At 46.4% G+C, this 19,108-nt stretch overlaps 1 protein-coding gene across 1 annotated transcript; it reads right to left on the reverse strand.

Moving 5' to 3' along the window:
• Nucleotides 1–62: 62 nt before the first annotated feature.
• LOC135235859 (high affinity cationic amino acid transporter 1-like) lies at nt 63–18,708 on the reverse strand. The gene is made up of 12 exons (XM_064301808.1): nt 18,319–18,708; nt 11,000–11,420; nt 9,251–9,409; nt 8,659–8,830; nt 8,301–8,434; nt 7,440–7,662; nt 6,617–6,756; nt 5,217–5,319; nt 4,608–4,813; nt 4,267–4,418; nt 3,673–3,781; nt 63–2,955 (listed from the first exon to the last, which is right to left on the reverse strand). The coding sequence occupies exons 2-12, from the start codon at nt 11,367–11,369 to the stop codon at nt 2,792–2,794; spliced, it is 1,932 nt and encodes a 643-aa protein (XP_064157878.1). The 5' UTR covers nt 11,370–11,420; nt 18,319–18,708; the 3' UTR covers nt 63–2,791.
• Between the last annotated feature and the right edge of the window lie 400 nt (nt 18,709–19,108).

Consider the following 19,108-nt stretch of genomic DNA (forward strand, 5'->3'; position numbering starts at 1 on the left):
GTCTTTTCTTTTTTTTTGGTAACATTTCGCTTCAACAGTGGATACAACAAGTGTTATGCAAATTATGGGAAAATTAACAATTTATTTCAAATTTTGACAAGCATTTATTAACAGCAGCAAATGCAGGACCCAGCAGTAAATGTTTTCAATTAAATTAATAAAACCACTTCAAGGGAAAATGTCCACACAAAGGCACACGTACATGATACATATGCACAAACTGGGAAGACTACATACTGTATTTCAGATGAAATGCGTGACCTTCCAAAAGTGGGTGTGTACACACGTGTACTAACTTGCACCGCACTGATGGGCCGAATGCACATAGCAGACATTCCTGTAACGAAAGTAAAACGTAACGCACACAGATCGGATTTTTGGAGCCAAGGAGCCGCCTGAAGTTGTAGGGCCTGTGGTTTTAGGGCCCTCGGCACAATGATTTAAATCCATTTTTACTGTAAAAAAGGAAACGCAATTTACAGTGAATGTAGATCTGATCTCCCAAGGTCCCAATAATACTCACACACAGGTTAAATGGCCCTGTAAAGATGTTAACGCAGGCTTAGCTGCAGAAAGCTTGACTCATCCCTCGGTTATGCACTTGCGCACAATCTAGTGGTACTGTTAACACACCACTCCAGAGTAACAGCATTTTGGAAGCAGTGTGAACATCAACTCAATTCCCCCCCAAACCCCATCAAGAACAGAAAGCAAAAATGGACAGAAAAATCACATGGACAAAGACAAGTACCTGTTAACCTCTTCTGCCACAGAAATATATTGTGCTCATTTGGTACATTCAAGGCACAGCTAAAATTGTATACACCCAAAGATCCCGACAAGCAGACTTGTCTAACTGTACCCGGGTGAACGTAATGACACTGCATACTTCGAACAGACCTCTTCAGAAAATGCAGTTGGCGCAAAGCCTTGAATTAGTGCAACGAGCAAAGCCTTTGCTAGCCCCAGGCTTCAGTCCCATACAAGGAAGGCAACGATTTCACGTTTCATACCGAAAGAAATACTTCTGCACACCAAATAAAGTAACAGCACTTAGCCACACGCCCTTCCAGAGACAGACAACAACTGTAGCTACACACCATCGATCTGAGATCCTGACCCCACTGCACAAGATTTCTGTGCAAAGTATATGCACAAACCACGGCTCTTTAAAATAGGATCTGCAATTCAATAATTTATCATAAAAATATACAGATTATTATTTACAACAAGACTGTACAAAGCATTGTACATTTATACAATGAAAAACACTAAATATTTCATGGCACATGAAATGCATTCAATTCTCCCTACGGATCTAGTGAAAAGCTCACTAGCACACGAGCATGCCCATTTTGGTAACTTCATTTCACACACCACTTTGGATTTTTTGTATATGGCACAGATGTACAAAACTGAATTAAAAGGCTTAATTTTAGGATTTTAAAATTGTGGAGTTGTGAATTTACTGTCAAATCCACTTCAGTGTCCCCCCAGTTCAATGTAGTGAAGGACCAAAAAAAAGTTCATTTTAAAAATTTTTTTTAAAAAGCAGCCAACTCCCATCTGAAAGCATACGCAAGGACAGAGAGACAGTATCTGGAGCTGCTGCGCATTCCCTCGTCACTGATTATAAATTTATAATCATATTTAGAGAGAAATGTAAAAATGTGGTAATGCTGGAGGAACAAAAGAAGTATAGAATACAAGAAATTTCATAGTAATGTGCGAGACCTACGCTTATATTAAACTCCCTTTTTAAAATGAGAAGAACTTTATACCACTTGTTACCATTTAAGGAAAAAAAATAAAAATGAATGATGAAATCAACCGGCAAGAGACCACAGGGAAAGTCTTTAAAGCTGATGACCCTGGCACGCAAGGTCACCTCTCGCACTTCCATCATCTGGATGTAGAATGTCAAGCACCTGAAGGTTAACATTACACTGAATGAGAACTTCACCATTACATTTAAACATACATCTTCAGAGATGAGAGGCTGTACCGGCACTTAGCATTGCTGCCCACTGATTTCATCAACAATATTCGGAGGTGGAAAGTTCAGGAGTCAGAAGGTAAAAAATTGTAGCCGTAGAAACTGTAGCGTTTCTTCCATCCATGAACTCAGCCAGCTGATTTCAGCAATTAGTTCCATAGCCTGGCTAAAGAATTCAAGGTGATTGGACTTTCCGAACGTGGATTTTCCACCCCTAACAATATTGACCTGATATCCAAGACCAACTTGGACTGTTTGAACTGTTGTCCCCGGTCAAAGTCAGTGCAGATGACGAACGCACATCTGCGGTACTGTAGGACGACTGGCTGCAAAGCCGAAAGCAAGCGGTTTGACAGGAGGAACACCCGAAGCCGCGAAGCGCTAACTTACAAACCCAGCATTTGGGAAGCACTTCAAAACACGGATGGACAGTGCTTACATTGGATGCGTGCGTAAAACAAACTGCAGTTCGATTTTCTGCTGTTGTACGTGGCATCCACTGACCCAAATGCATTTTCTTTGGTTTTCACAACTTCTGAAATAAATGATCAACATAAGAAAAAAACTTTTGATGTTACGAGAGTGTACAGGCAAGGTAGTGGCCACCAGTTCCCGAAGAGCCCGCTTTGGCAGGTAGGTTGAAGGTTCGTTGTGGCCCACAATTCAAGTTCACTTGGGCAAGGTCCCTTTTTGATGTGCACAATATTTTTAAACCGTCTTACGAGTGTAAATTTAAAAGGCCAGACATCGGGGGGTGTCGTGTCGTCCCTTCGCCCCAGATTCTTAAGGGGCGCACTATTCCTCTTCTCTGGCCTCCACGCCGTTGCTAAGGAAGGCCTCTTTTTCAGGAAGCGTGGCCTCCACGTTGGGCGTGTGGGGGGGCTTGTCCTCGCTGCCGTCGGAGTCGGCCGCGCCCTCCGCGCTGTTTCGAATGCCGTAGGTGAAGTAGATGACGAACCCTGAGGGGGGAGAGAGAGGAATGTGACTGACGCACTGCGCCGAACCCGTCCGCATAACTGCGTAATGGCAGCGAAACGGCCGAGCGACATTTCCCGCATTCCGTTCTCTGCACCGACAAAGCCCTCCCTCCAAGGGAGGGGAGGCAAACTGCTCCCAAATGCATTTTAAACCCAGAGGTTTCCCAATGTTAAAAATGGAGAAAATGTGGGGGGTGTTGTTGCCCCTCCGCCCTTTTCCAATGTCCTTGCTTAAGTCAGGGGTGTCCAATCTTATCTTATCCTAAAAGGGCCGATGTGGGTGCAGGTTATTGCTTTAGCCAAACACTACAACACCCGATTCAACAGATTAACCAATCGCGGCCTTCGATCAAGACTTTGGTAAGTAGAATCAGGTGTCTTGGTGATGCGCAAAAAAACACAAACCTGCACCTAACCGACCCTTTCCAGATAAAACGACTGTTACGGGTTCTTATTTTTAGCTGCTCTGGAGAATCTGATAAATGACCAAATGTCAAACCCCAATATTAAATTGCAAACCGATTCGGTCAGTCTCTTCAGAAGATTTGAATAAAGCGGACGGGGTCAGTGATGATGAACTGCGTCTTGTGGATTGCTGGCTATGACTCAGCTGGACTGTGGTGATGAGGCTTGAATTCAAGAGGCTTGGGAAGTCGGGGAAAACTGAACATATGCAAGGTTGTGAGATGTGAAGCTCACCTATGACCATCCAGAAGGCGAAACGTATCCAGGTGCCTCTGTCCAGCTGCATCATCAGGTACACATTAATGAACATGCTGGCCACGGGTAGGAAGGGCAGGAGAGGGACCTAAGACAGACAGAGACGCACATTAACACACTGCGTTTGTGTGTTCTGCAGTCTCTTTGCTTTCTTAACTTTTGTTTTTAAAAAAAAAATTTTTATGGGAGTGGAGGGATAATTATCATAATTCATAGTCTCACGGCCATTTTGTAGATAATAAGACGCATGTTTTTGAGCTAAGGTTTTGAAGGGATCTTGCGATTCTACCCCTGGTGAAGATAGAAAGCGGACGTTCAGCCTTGGCCAGCCTGGGTCTCTTATGGGTGTAAACCTCAGGTTTCACCATGATAGGATACGATTTCAATTCACGAGGCAACAGTTTTGTATTTGCCAATATGCTATGATTATGATCCAATACGGTGGGAAATTATCAATATGATCCAGCCGACATGATCACGATTTAAATCAGCATCCAGTATTTAAAATGAGCAATTGGCCCATGTCTGGCCCAGTCTTTTGCAAAGTACTAAAATGTGGGAGGAGCCACAGACCTTGAATGACAGCTTGGCTTTGCTCTCAGGCTGCCTCCAAATGACCATGGTGATCGCCAGACAGCCCACAGCCAAGATGACTAGCACTGTCAAGGACCAAGCCGCCATCCCACCCTGGACCGCCACCACACAGAACAGGAATATCAGGAACCCTGTGGAGGAACAGGAGTGAGCGGGAGGGGAGTGGGGGAGGGAGAAACGGCAAATATCTGGAAGTGAGCTGGTTGAGCATGATGGGGGGGGGAAAAAGCCAAGCCACGTCGTGAGAATTCCCAAAAACTGAATGAGAACTGGCACTGGGGTGCGTTGTGACTCATGCAGAGGGCATGGCGGGGTCTTACCCAGCAGGCTGGTGCACACGTTGACTATGAAGCCGGAGATGGCCGAAGGGTCCGGGTTGGGGGGGTAGAGCACGACGCCCAATGTGAACTGTTCCTCCACGTCGGGCAGGATGCCCACGCTGGTGTTGCTCACGGACTCGTTCATCTCGCAGTCGTCCTGCATGTTGGCCATCTGGTACACCGAGTTGGGCTGTTCCGGCTGGTACCTGGAACAGAGAAGAGGGATCATAACACCTGGAACCAGATACCCGACCCGCTGCCGGTAACACAAAGGGATTAACGCATTAACACAAGAATAGGAACTAAATGACTTAACAAAAAAGAAACTTGTGAAGAACTTACTATATTTTATAGCGCACAAAGCAATTACATGCTCTTATCCAGCGTGACTTACGCCATTATTTTTTCATGCAATCTCTATTCACAGCTGGATATTCACTGAAGCAATTTACATTAAGTACGTTGTTCCAAGGGTAAAATGGCAGCCGCATTCCAGCTAGGAATCAAACCCACACCCTAAGCATTATACAACAACTTCAGTCATGATTGATTTATGGCACGTTTTCCTGAATGGACATTCAGGTACAGCACCATTTAAAAGGTGCTCACCTGAGAACAAGTACACAGGCGGCCACCAAGGTGTAAGCAAGCAGCGTGCCGATAGACATCAGGTCAACCAGATCCTTCAGGTCAAACAGGAAAGCCATGATCGCTGTGGAAAGAGAGAGGGAAACAATCCAGTTACACATGAATCATTACAAAAAGCCCTTCAAGCCCAGAGCACATGGTACAATTTCAGACCCAAATGGTAACTTATGTATTTGAGTTATTGACATTCTGAACGTATATGCAATTAATCACTGCATTTAGGATCATTTTGATCTCACAGGGTCCAGTGCTTATGGACGCTGCCCTTAATGCAGTAACTCCAGGTCAGTGCAAACAATCTGTGGTTAATTTCACCAAGATCACATTCACCCATGGGTTTCGCTTCAGCTTACAGGAGAAACTGCTGATGAAATCAGGCATTAACTAACAAAATTAAAAGCGTTAAATCACTCTAACGGTGCACACACCTCCCAATAATTACCACAGGATAACTACCACATTCGCAGTCTGTACTGGGGATTTTTGCATATATGCAAGAACATTTTCCAGGAAAACCCGACTGCTATTAGATCGTTTTAGCATAAATATTACAAGTCGCATGTTGAAATCAGAGCGGGTTTTCATTGGTCAGTCCAAAGTGGAACTAAAACGGGACCGCAGCACATTAGCGCGTCTCGCCCTCTGGTGGCCACCGGTGTTATGACGGTGGCCGAAGCGACGCTGCAGCTGGACACCCGAGCTTACCGGACATGACGCCCGCCGCCATTGTGGAGACGAGGGGCGTCTTCCTCTCGCTCACCCGAGCCAGAAACGAGAAGAGCAGCCCATCCCTCGCCATGGAAAAGATAATGCGTGGCAAGGGGAACATGGATCCCAGCAGACTGGGAGGGGTGGGGTGAGGTAGAGGGGTACAAATTTTAAGAACAAAAGTGTACTACTCTGTACGCCGAGACACGGTCTCAACCACTGCAGTTCGGTGTGCATCCGAGGCCTGGACACGCCCGTATTTCTACCACAGCCACGGCGAGAATCGCCAGGAAGTACCCTCCCCCTCTTCTCGCACCCCGCATGTCCGAAACAGCAACTGAGGACCAAGGCGCCAAAAGCACCCACGCCTCACAGCTTTTGCACGTTCTGAAAACTCACAGCGAGGGAACAGAAATCGAGAGCGATAAAGCGGAAACACTATTGGTTCAGGGGGGACGTTCAGGACCAGAAATTTCTAGAATTTTAAAAAATATATAATTTAAATCTTGATCAAATATGCCAAAAGAAACGGGGGTCCAGCCAGATGCACTCGGAACAGGGGTGCGTTGAGCGTGTGTAGGAAGGGTGTTCCTGTTGCTGGGGGGGGGGGGGGGGGGAACCAGTGTGTTAGTGGGATTGCATCCCAGCCTCACCTGCCACAATGCCTGCGGTTAGCGTAGCGATTATGGGGGTTTTGGTTTTGGTGTTGACTTTGGCCAAAAATTTGAAGAGCAGGCCGTCCTCCGCCATGGCCCAGATGACCCTGGGCATTGGGAACATGGAACCCAGCAGGCTAACGGGGGGGAGAGGGAACAAGAGAGCAGCCCATGCAAGTCAGCACAGTAGTCACATTTAAAACAACGCAGGAACAGCAGCTAACTGAAATGGGCTAGAATCAAGTCAGTTCTATTAGTGTACAAGAAACTTCCACATTCCATTTAAACCATTAACCATTTCTTAAATGACACCCCAGGAAAATTGTAGCAACAACATCTCTCATTTCATAGCAGAGCAGCCTCTTTTGGCTGCAATCCAGGCAACCCATGTGCACTGCTTGTATACATACAGGTTTTCAGTGGAAACAATGATCTATTTCTATACTGAAAGGAATGCTGTTGAAGCAATCAACACTTTGCTATCTACCATCTACAGCAGGAGCAGCCAAATATAATTGGCACATGTAGTTTAGGCTCCATTTCTCAATATCAACAGGAGCTAACCGGAACAGTTAATGTACAACTTTACATTTTGACCATAATTCTAATGACTGCTGGCCTCTGCTCTCTGGCGCACGGGGTGAATCTGCTGGATAGGGTTGTGAAGGATGAATCAGAAACTTCAATTCAGCCAATTCCAGCACATGAACTGACATGCAATTCTTGTTCTATTGCTTTTTTTTTTTTTTTCTTACCAATTATTGAACTGAACTGACAAATGACCCCCCCCCCCCCAAAACGGGCGCACGCCTTCCCTCACCTGGTGGAGAGCGCGCAGAGGGACCCCACGGCCACGGCGTAGGTGGCCCCCTCCCAGCCCACGTACTTGAAGGCCACGGGCAGGGGGCTGTTCTTGTCCAGCAGGTAGTACGGCATCATGACGGTGAGCGCCGCCGACACGCCGAAGTACGCCACGAAGCAGATGAGCAGCGACGCCACGATGCCGATGGGGATGGCCCTCTGCGGGTTCTTCACCTCCTCTCCTGGGGGGAGGAGGAGACGGGAGGGAGGGAGGGGGGGGGAAGAAGAGGAGACAGGGGAGAGAGGAGGTGAGGAGCGTTAAGAGCGGCTCCAGTCCAGTTTCCCTTGCATGCACGTCACCAGCGGGGATTCACAAATGTGGAGATTATCGAGTAAGGTTCTCAAGTAAGGCATGACTGTCCCATCAAACGACCCACTGATGTATTTTAAACGAGCAATATGAAATAATCCACCATTAAATAACATTTTTCTTGAAGTATGGAGGATTTGGGACAGGAAAGCTTCATGTAGGTTAGATTGAATCCTATTTTAGTGAATCACTATATAGTCTCATAGCAACACTGAAGCATGTTTTATCAGGTAGGGGCACCAGCCCAGCCTGGCCTAAAGGTTGAACTGTTGCTATTGTTTTGTGAGTCATGGCAGCACTATTTGAACATCTCCTTTTGTAACGAGTCTGTGGTTACTTATCACTGGCCGTCAGAGAGCAGAACTCATGCCAGGAGCGTGAGCGCAAGGGCGGCCCGTTTTTGGGCTTGTCCACACCCTGGAGCTTTCGGGCTCGCGTAGGAGCCTGGTACTTCCTGTCCGACCGGCCCTCGGAACGGGACCGTGGTGGGGGGGGGGGGCGCGGTCTTACCCGTGGTGGCGATGCAGTCGAAGCCCACGAAGGCGTAGAAGCAGGTGGCCGCCCCGGACAGGACCCCGCTGAACCCGAACGGAACAAACCCCCCAGCGCCCAGGCTCTCCTTCGAGGGCAGCAGCTGTGAGAAGCTGGGGTCACACAGTCAGACCCGTTAGCAAACGCATGCGTCCCTGTGCTGAACATTATGAATAATATACACACACGGTTGTGCCAAGTAGTTCTCATTAGCAAACAACAAACCGTTCTATGATTTAACAAGGACAAATTAAGGCATTTGGGGAATTTTGCACATTAAAGCAAACAGTTTATGTTGAACATAAGTTCTGCATATGGGGGGGGGTTTCTCACTCACTTGGCAGAGGAGGAGTTGGTGACGTTGAGGATCTCCTCGGGCACGATGTTCCAGTTCTTGAGAGAGCCCTTCACCAGGCCAGAGACGACCACGAACAGCAGCACCAGCACGTTGATGCAGGTGAACACCTTGTTGACCATGGCGGACTCTTTCACACCGAAGGCGAGCACGCCTGAGGAGAGAGGGCAACCGGACACCGCCAGGTCAACAAGTGGCGCACTCGTTAAATGCAAAACTTCCATCACATTCAAAAAAGGGTCACACATTTTTTTCCAAATACCACAAAAATGGCACAGGTATAACACTGAGCAGAGTAACACCAGGGTCACATTTCATATCAAGACATTCTCTGGAGGTCCTGAAAGGGAACCTGCAAGATTTTCTTACGCTAATCTGATTTGTTCTGGTTAGTTTTAGTCATTGAGTGTAGCAGGTGTTACGCTACTGGTACAGTAATGTTAGTTTGAGTTAGCCCCACCTACATGAGATCATTAGCTGCCGGACGTAAAATCTCTCCACCTCCCTTTCCGCAGACAATGCTCTCTTCCTGTCCAGAGACAGAGACGGGGAGAGAGACGGGTAGGCCGCTTACCCGTCAGGATGAGGATGATGACGACAGCGAACATGTCCGGATACTCCGCCAGGATGCCGGGCACCTTCATGGCCATGTGGACCCGGCAGAACTCCCCGATGTGGTTCCCGATCAGCTCGTCAAAGGTGGCGCTCCAGGCCCGTGCTACGCTCGACGTTCCTGAGACACATGTGGGGAGAGAAACAAAGCTCAAAACAACTCTACGCTCAACGTTCCTGGGGTAGAGAAGGGGGGGGGAAGCTCTAACAACACAACGCTAAATTTTCTTGAGGTAAATGTAGGGCTAAAAACTACTCAAATGCTTGAGTTTCCTCAGATAAAACAAAGCCCGGATCTCTGTTTCACACACAAGCTACGTGGCAAAAAGTTATGTGGACACCCATTTCGTATTAGTGGGTTTGGCTATTTCAGCCACACCTATTGCCAACAGGTGCATAAAATCAAGCATACAGCCATGAAATCTCCATAGACAAACACTGGTAGTAGAATGGGTGATACTGAGGAGCTCAGTGACTGCCTGTGGCATAGGCATAGGATGCCACCTTCCCAACAAGTCAGTTTGTCGATTTCCTGCCCTGCTAGAGCTACCCCGGTCAACTGTTTCTGTGAAAGGGAAACTTCTAGGAGCAACAACAGCTCAGCCACAAAGCAGTAGGCCACAAGCTGACAGAACAGGACTGCCGAGTGCTGAAGCACAAGTAAAAATGATTTGTCACTCACTCCCGAATTCCAGACTGCCTCTGGAAGCAATGTCAGCACAAGAACTACGTTGGGAGCTTCATGAACTGGGTTTCAATGGCCAAGCAGCAGCATGCAAGCCTAATATCACTATGCGCAATGCCAAGCGTCGGCTAGAGTGGTGTAAAGCACACTGCCAATGAACTCTGGAGCACTGGAAACGCATTCACTGGAGTGATGAATTACGCTTCACTATCTCGCAGTCTGACGGACGAATCTGGATTTGGCGAATGCCAGGAGAAGGCTTTGCCCGAATGCGTTGTCAACTGTAAAGTTTGGTGGAGGGAGGAATAATGGTCTGTTTTTCATGGTTTCCCTTAGTTCCAATGAAGGGAAATCTTAATGCTACAGCGTACAAGGACATTCTAGAAAATTGTGGAAATAGTTTGGGCAAGGCCTTTTCATGTTTCAGAATGACAATGCCCCCGTTCACAAAGCAAGGTCCATAAAGAAATGGTTTGCCGAGTTTGGTGAGGAAGAACTTGACTGTCCTGCAGAGCCCTGACCTCTACCCCATCAAAGACCTTTGGGATGAATTGGAATGCCGACTGCGAGCCAGGCCTTACACGCCCAACTTCAGTGCCCAAACTCATTAATGCTCTTGCAGCTGAAAGGAAGCCAATCCCCACATCCATGTTCCAAAATCTAGTGGAAAGCCTTCCCAGAAGAATGAAAGCAAAAGTGGAAACCACTCTACATCAATCCCCCAGTTTTGGAATGAGATGTTCAACAAGCACACACGGGTGTGATGTTCGGGTGTCCACATACTTCTGGCCATGCAGTGTACACGTGTCGTCATATTCCAAAGTCCCTACTCTGCCTTTCCATCTCTAATCTGTTCATATCGGATAAACAACCTCCAATATTTATAGATCATCCTCCCTGACATACAGGTATATTTATACACAACATGCATACACAAGTCTGCACCTAAGGGACAGTCTCTTCCCATCTGTCTCGCATGTATAGCAGAGCAGGAGCTGTAAAGGCTCCCAAACGCGCGCTTCTCACCGATGATGTAGGCGAGGATGAGGTTCCAGCCGGTGATGAAGGCCCAGAGCTCGCCCACGGTGACGTAGCTGTACAGGTAGGCGGAGCCGGTCCTGGGCACGCGGGCGCCGAACTCGGCGTAGCAGAGGCCCGCCAGGACGGACGCCAGGGCGGCGATGAGGAAGGAGAGCACGATGGCGGGGCCCGAGTTCTCGCGCGCCACGGCGCCCGCCAGCACGTAGACGCCGGCGCCCAGCGTGCTGCCCACGCCCAGGGCGATCAGGTCGAAGGTGCCCAGGCAGCGCGCCAGGCGGGAGCCCTCCGCATTGCAGTCCACCACCTTCACCCTCAGCAGCTGCTTCCCAAAGCCCTTCAGCATCTCCAGGGCCATGGCGCGAAGGTCAAGGGTCACGGGTCACAGGTCAGGGGTATACGAATAAACCTGGAGAGGAAGAAGAGAGACTAATAAATATTTTGATCTCAGTGATGTGCTATTTCTCTAAGTTTTTCTTAGAAAACTTCTAAAGTTCCTCAGTCTTCAGTAAGAGGTGAAGGCCCCAGCTGACCAATTGCCACTCCTCTGCCCCCTTGATCTGAGTGGTGTGTTCAGTTATGGAGATTTTATTTTTCCCCCACGGGGTTAAAAAGCATTAATGATGCATTATATTAATGTCTCCACTACATTTTAAAAATCCGTCATCCGTGGCAGTCCATCACAAGGTGAAAGTCAGACGCGTATTCACAAAGCAGCTGCGTGGTTCAACACGAGGGAAGAGGGGAGGGGAAACTCTGGCGTCACGCCGGTCAGCCGCCACACCGGACGTCTCGGTCAGTACGGACGTCCGGTGTCCGAAACCCGCCGCCGCCCCCCCCTCGTTCACGCTCCCGCGGACACTGCTGCCGACTCCACAGCCCTTATCCCCCAGCTGCCACGGCAACCCAATACCGTCTCACTTCAAAAGGGGGAATTTCCCTAGAATGTAACTTCCTTATCAGTAAAATACAGCAATTATGGAACAATGCTTCTGGCTATTCATCTGATACCATAACTTCCCGGATGCATCTCACCAGGGCAAACCACACCCAGGGACGCCATAGGGACTCCTAGATGAGTCATGCCTTAGCAACTGGAAATGCAAAGTATCATCTGCAGACTACAGCTCGGAGAAATGAATAGTTTCCCCAGCAGGAAAGGGATCCAGGAGACACAATGACATTAGATTAGGATTGATGACACAATGCCATTAAATCAGGACGTAGTTCCTTTTAAAGACTGATGTATCAGTGCTACCCCTCTGCCCAAGTCCATCATCAACCTGCATTAAATTCCTCACTGAACACAGGTCTCATATGTCAGGCCAGCACACACAACAAAACAATGGCACAGGGTCAACCACCTCTAATAAAGATTCACTTTTCCACTTCCATCACCGATTTAATGAGTGCTTTTATTTTCTGCCCTTGTGAAACGCCTTCTCAAACCCGGGAGGAGAGCCCAAAAGCAAGGTTCCTTTAATATTTCACCGTGTGGAACCTGTCTGACGACATCAGGAAAGTGAGCGTGAGGCACAGCCAGTTCTGCAGCACTGTCCTTCGCTAAGCACACACTGTGGAGAACGGGGCAGGAATCTCTAAACACTGCTCTCTTTGCTCAGGCTGTCGAAGGGCAAAGAGGTGACCTCGACCAAGTCAGGTTTAAAACGCCACTAAAATAGGGGGTGGGGGGGGAAAGTTTTTTTTTTTAATTATTTTTTTATTTTTTACACTGCAAAATGTTTAGCATGTCATGATATTCGCTCAGTTTAGCAGGCAGTGGTAGTCCAGCACGCTTAAGGAGGATTAAACCTCGACTGGAGTTTCTGGTGAGAAATGGCACTTTCCTGACGAAGCCAAGTCCCATTTCGACGTGAGACGCCCCTGTGAGACCGCACCAGGCCTCACACCCGTTACCTTAAAGACATTTCTTATTTTTATTTAAGATTATTTTTAGATTTTTGCCCAGGTCTGTCTGGCACTGAGCCCTGATTTGGGGGGGGCGGGGCAGGGGTGGAACAGAGTCACGAGGATAGGGGCGGGCATTTGACGTGGTCCTCGTCCCACCTTCTGTCCCCACCCTGCCCCCTCCAGGCATGCAGGAACATGAGGCATTACGAATAAGGGGAGTGACACTCTCCCCCTCCCATATTTAGGTGCTGTACTCATAGAGATGCAGCAGACTGGGGGGTGGGGGGTGGCATGCTCAGGCCTGCTCGTGCCTCCCCTGCTGCCTGGTTGAATTAAACAGGTGGGCAGGGAGGGGGCACGGCCCCCGTCGCCCTCCAATCAGCAGCGAGGACACTCGCTCTGTGGGCCCCGCCTACAAACCCGCACGCGTTCCGGTTTATTCAAGTTCACAATTCACTCGGGGCTTCTGTTTTCATTATGATCTCAGCAGGGGGGAAACAAAAACATCAGGCATGCTGGTCATGAGACAGAGAGAGCTAGTAAATGCATTAAATACATGAACTACACATTAATCTAAAAATGAGTAACATTTCCCTGTTACTCAACCAAGCAAACGTTAGTAAAATGGGATTAACCATGAATCCAAAACATGTACCCTGTAACCTGTGTGAGATTGCTGGATTAATGTATGATTTCATTTCTTTATATTGGTACATTTGCAATCTCCAAGGAGACCGATTTGCTGATTTATATCCATCTATTCATATCTGGCGGTATAAGTGTAATTCATAGTTGCTTGCTGTTTGAGTCTTTTTTATTGTGTTCTGAGAAATTCTTCAACGTGACGCATGCAATTTTCTTCCCAAACCATCACACGGGAGAAACTTGGGGCACCTGGGTAGAAGGGACAACTAGAGCACTCAGATTACCAGCATTATCTTCACCACAGTGATGTTCTCTCACTGCTGAAGAACGCAGTTCCAGTCCATGCAGTTGGGTCTGCCCAATGCCAAAATTCCCCAAATGTCTCCGATGTTCAGTGTGAAGCAAACCATTGTCAGATGTCCTCAGTGGGACTTGTGAAATGGATAACAGCACAGTAGCTGTGGCCAAGAAAATTAAGTTCAGACAATGAACTTCATCAATCATGGAACAGTATTGGCAAAGAAAAAAAGAACTTTAGCCCAGCCTTTTATGCTAGAGGAGCTTCAAGGCCATCCCCACCCCCCCAAACCAAAAATCAAACCGAACAATGATGATGATGATGCATTCCTTGCCCATCCCACCCAGAGAATGAACAGGCCACTGTCTTCTGTGATTTAAAAAATGTTTTTTTAATGAGACAAAAATGAGGCCCAGTAGACTTTAAATGCCAATATTACTGGAGGGAGGGAGGGAGGGAGGGGCAAGAATGTGAAGGGCACAAAACAAACCACCACGAGACACAACAGAGGACGCTGACAGCACAGCACCTTGTGACAGCAGCTGTTGGGGGAGGAGAGGCTTGGGCAGGTCTTTGGGCCCTGTGCCAGATTTATACCTCTAAACAGCTCTGACCTTCCCACACAAACATCGGGCCCTGTCATCCTCACACCTGAACCATGCCCAGCCACGATGGCACAGTTGCCTGGCTGAACACTGCCGAGAACAGGCCCTATGTTTGAATCTACACGCTGGTGAAAACAATACTACTAGGAACACCTACAGCACACAGGAGCTTGATGTGGGAGAGCTTCACGCCAGTCCTCGGCTACATTTAAAACACGCTGGATGCCAGGGTCACGTCTTCGCTTACACACGCACGGCTTACGCCACAGACCCATGAACCTTAACCCTGGTTCTGGAGCCACACAGGTTTTAGCTTCAGTTCAGATCCAAGAAATCGGTCCTGTACAGGCTAATTGAATGCTTTTCCATTGCCTCCATATTATTTTCAGTCCATTACAGCTCGTACTGCTCTCTCTAAAATGCTCGGTGACAATTCCTTTATTTGGAGCGCTCCATTTTATTTTCCAGACTGATTTCACAATGCTTAAGCAAAAACATGCCATTTTCTTTGGCACTTTTAACCGACTGGTACAGTTTTTAATAGGACTGAAAGATGATCACAGTTCTCCCTAAAAACTTACGTAACTCCCTTTTCAGAAGAACCCAGAGGTGACGGCAGACTCCTAATGGTCTTATACAGTCATAAAATCGTGCCCCATTTGCAGGAATTTCATGGGCTGTTTACAAATATACTCTGGAGTCTGAACCACATTCCATGCATCCCATTTATTTGGCAGACACTTATCTTACAGCGAGGCACAATAAGCGCACACCAAAGGTCCCTGGACAATTCCTAAACACATTTCCAATAAGGTACAATACTCATTATGTAACGGTCATCCATAAGCCATGAAGACATTAAATTCAGTTCACACAGTAAGCATAGGCTAGGTCATAAATTTATCACAAGTCAAACTAGAATGAGGCATGAGGATATGATAGACCAACAACATCAAGATAACGATACAAGTGTAATATGAAACTATTAGCAGATAAAGATAGAATAACCTGTGTATATACTGAAGCAATCCTAGATTGGGACTAGCCTGTAGAGCAGTGATGGAGTTAATCCAGGTACAGCTTGAAGAGATGAGTCTTCAGACCATGACAGAAAATGGGCAGGTACAGAGTTGCTCGTAAAGAAGTGCATTTTTCTTTACCTCCACCCCGTGCCCTCACTAGTTTGGTCACACTATAAAACTTCTGTTGAACTGACGCATTTTTCCTATTAATTATGTGGGTTGTCATACCAGTTTAGGAAAGAACGTCAACGATCAAATCATACTTGTGCCACTTGTTAATGTCGGCCATCTTACTTCTCTGAATTACTGCTTCTCCAGCAACTGTACAGCAGAGCACTGTTCATTTGCAACTAGCCCCGAGACCAACTCCAGCACAGTTATGGGTCCATTTAGGTTTTTAGGGGGGGAATAAGCTTTTGCATGCAAGTCTGCAGAATTTAAAGGTCAAATGCACTCAGGTTCAAGAAAGAGGGGGAGAACCACCATCCACCCCCCCTCTCAAACCACTCACGTGTTACTGGTGCCACCAGCTCCTGTGCACTGTTGTGAATGTGACCTTTCCACTTTGGTTACTTTATGACAGCCCTCCACTCCCAGCCATGTGGTCGGGGTGGGCTACAGTGAACCACGGTACATTTACTCTGTCAACACAAATGTAGCCCACGGGTGACAGGCAGACTGCAAGAGGGTACAAACAGTACAGTCGGTGGGAAAATGTATCGCGTCATAACCCTGTACCGGAATAGTTCAGTCACTGGTTGTAAATGTACACGCACATAATAAATTGAGGCCTCATAAAATTCTACTATGAAATAACCATGTGAAATGACTGCAGTCCTGCTATCTAAATCAACAAAGACTCCTGCTCTTTCCCTTTCAGAAGTGCCAATTGGTTGATAAATGATGATAATCATACAAACGACTTATGATTTCACCTGTTCATTTGTAATATGTTTTTTGAGGTGCTTTTTTTTTTTTACTACAGAATTGTGTATAAGAGAATAAAATGGTGTTGTGTCTTCATGGGTACTTCCTTAAAGGCAGGGGTCATCAACTGTATCCAGAATGGCCGTCAACTTTATCTAGTTTGTGTGTGCAGTGCAGATATATTGGATACTTCCAGATGCCTCTGATGACCAGCTGGCTCTACAGTGCCTGGTATGGGGCAACTGAGGTTAAATGTATTCCTCAACACTTAAAAGTACTTCAGTCACCCCACCCCGAATGCTGTACTTTGTGTCTAAAATGTAAAACATGCCAGTTTATCAAATCATCAAACATTACGTAAATATATTGACATGCATCATTTGTTGGCACTGTTCCTTCTGTTCTTTTACTGGTAAAAACTGTCACTTCCCACTACTCTCTCCAAACCCTCCACCCAAAGTGGTGTGGCCCACATATTACAACTATGCAATCTTGTTTCGTTCTATACAATGCATCGTCTTGTATCCACGGCCTCATTTATATGCAGAATTTCTTGCCCCTTACTCATCTTTAACCCACGTTTGAGGGATTTCATCACGCAAATGTAATTTTACACGTGAATTGTTTATGCACAGGATGTGTTCTGAAATAGTCGTTGGAGCACAAGCTAAATGTATGGCTGCACTGGATTTACTTAAGAGTCATTGACTAAACATTCCATTAGTCAATCACATCAATCGATATTATTAGGACGACTGCAACGTTAAACTTGCCGTTACTGCTCGAGTTACACGGAAAACATCTGTACCTGTAGGCCTACTGCTTGGTGCGGAAAGCATATGGCCGAGAACGTCAATATGGCCCACGTCATAAAAATGACGCTGGGAACGTAAGTGTATTTAATGAATTTGCTGTAACCATTCAAGGCTCAAACTTCGCCTTAGTAACTTCGAATGTGAGATTCTTCGCATCCAAAGTAACGCGGCGTCTCTTTCAAACAATTTATATTCACTCATATTGTGTAGCTTACCAATATTAATTTCTCGCCAATGTATAGGCTACTATACAATACCTACACATTCTATATTCTATCCAGCACAAAACTTGTTGGTGCAATGTATCGCCACGCTTTAAACGGAGAATGCGACGAGCTATTACCGAGCACCGCTAGTCAAACTAAATTAACAAAAATTATTCAGCTTGCTTAGCTAGCCAACTATACTCTAAACTTAAATTCTGTGGCTAATGAAAAATGCGCCGCCACGTAATGTGTATTGCTCAACTAACTTTCTAGCATTACTCTGTCGTATGGCCAACTAAAAATATCCAAATAAAATGTTTAAAGTTCGGATTACTCATGAATTAAAATGCACTACTGGCACACTGGTAAAACTGATTGCGTGGTTACCCACGCCTTTTCCTACAGCAATGGAGATGCACGCGTGCTTTGGCTATCTATACTCAGTTCACCAAATACCGCCTCTAAACGACTCCGCGAAGGAAGTTGTGGCAGTTCCTTCGGGGAGTCCTTTCCTAATTTCAGTAAATAAATACATTACCGTAAATAAAATAAGAAAACAAAATTAGACCAAACTATACAACTTTTTAATGCTAAACTACAGACGATCAAAGAAACCCCGTATCAGCCACAGCAGACAACTGCTTTGCTATGTTGCATCAGCTTAAAATGGATCCTGGAAGACCATGTGCATCGCTGTGTGTGCGCGCTCATCGACATAATAAATAGGAAAGTTAAATTTCACGAATAAATAACCCGATTAAACGAGAACAAACATCACAAAAAAACGGCAATTCGCCATAGAATCATTAATCAAAACACGAAAAACGTGTTTCGATGTAAATATTTTGAAAAGAACGAAACGGGAGCGGAAGCCTTACCTTGTGAGCTCGGTCTCAGATGCAAAAAAAAAAAGTGAATCGCCCAAGGTTAGTTGTCTATAAACGCTTCCAGAGTGTCCGGACGTTCTGGTTTGTTGGCTTTTCCTTGATACCACAACACTGTTATAGCTATCCAGACGGATTTTGTAGGCAGTTTGTTGGGGGTACTGACAAGGGGGATTGTTGCATGGTCTCTGGGACCCGCCCAAACATTTCCATTGGTCTATCGAACACGTGCCACAAACAAGACTATGTAGGATAGTTTGCATCAGCGTACGCTCAGGTCATACATAGCGTCTACTATAAATAAGCAAACGACGGAAGCGCAATCAGTAGATGATGCCTTTCTTTGAGCGCGGGCAAGTAAGAAAAAAGGCGCGCGCGGGTGTGTGCCAGTCCTGTGTGCATGGTGTTTTCCGGTGGGAAAGTGAAAGCAAAGGCCAACATCAAGACTAGACACCGCCCCGTTAATTTAATTTTGCACGGCTAAATGGGGGTGGGGGATCAACAGAAAAACAGCTGTTTTTGTGGAATGGTAAAACATACGCATGTACTAAATACAATAAAATAAAAACTGTATTTTTGTCTGATCTTTTCATCTCAAACCCAAATGTCAAGTTTACCGAAAATACGTTTTCATTACCATTACCGTACTTTTGGTAGGCACTATATGTAATCCAGTGCAGAATTTTTTTGGGCAGTGACAATTTGTTTTGACTCTACTCCAGTACAGTGGATTAGAAATTAAACAAATATGAGGTTAAAGTGGAGAGTGTCGCTTTGAGGGTAT

The sequence above is a fragment of the Anguilla rostrata genome, chromosome 12 (assembly GCF_018555375.3).
Source record: "Anguilla rostrata isolate EN2019 chromosome 12, ASM1855537v3, whole genome shotgun sequence".
Classification (NCBI taxonomy): Eukaryota; Metazoa; Chordata; class Actinopteri; order Anguilliformes; family Anguillidae; genus Anguilla; species Anguilla rostrata.

Coding starts and splice junctions, on each gene's coding strand:
- LOC135235859 (XM_064301808.1), bottom strand. CDS start 11,369: ATGGCCCTGGAGATGCTGAAGGGCTTTGGGAAGCAGCTGCTGAGGGTG. Junction 9,410..10,999: donor CATCCTCGCCTACATCATCG/GTGAGAAGCGCG, acceptor CATGTGTCTCAG/GAACGTCGAGCGTAGCACGG. Junction 5,320..6,616: donor AACCGCAGGCATTGTGGCAG/GTGAGGCTGGGA, acceptor CTCTTTCCACAG/CGATCATGGCTTTCCTGTTT.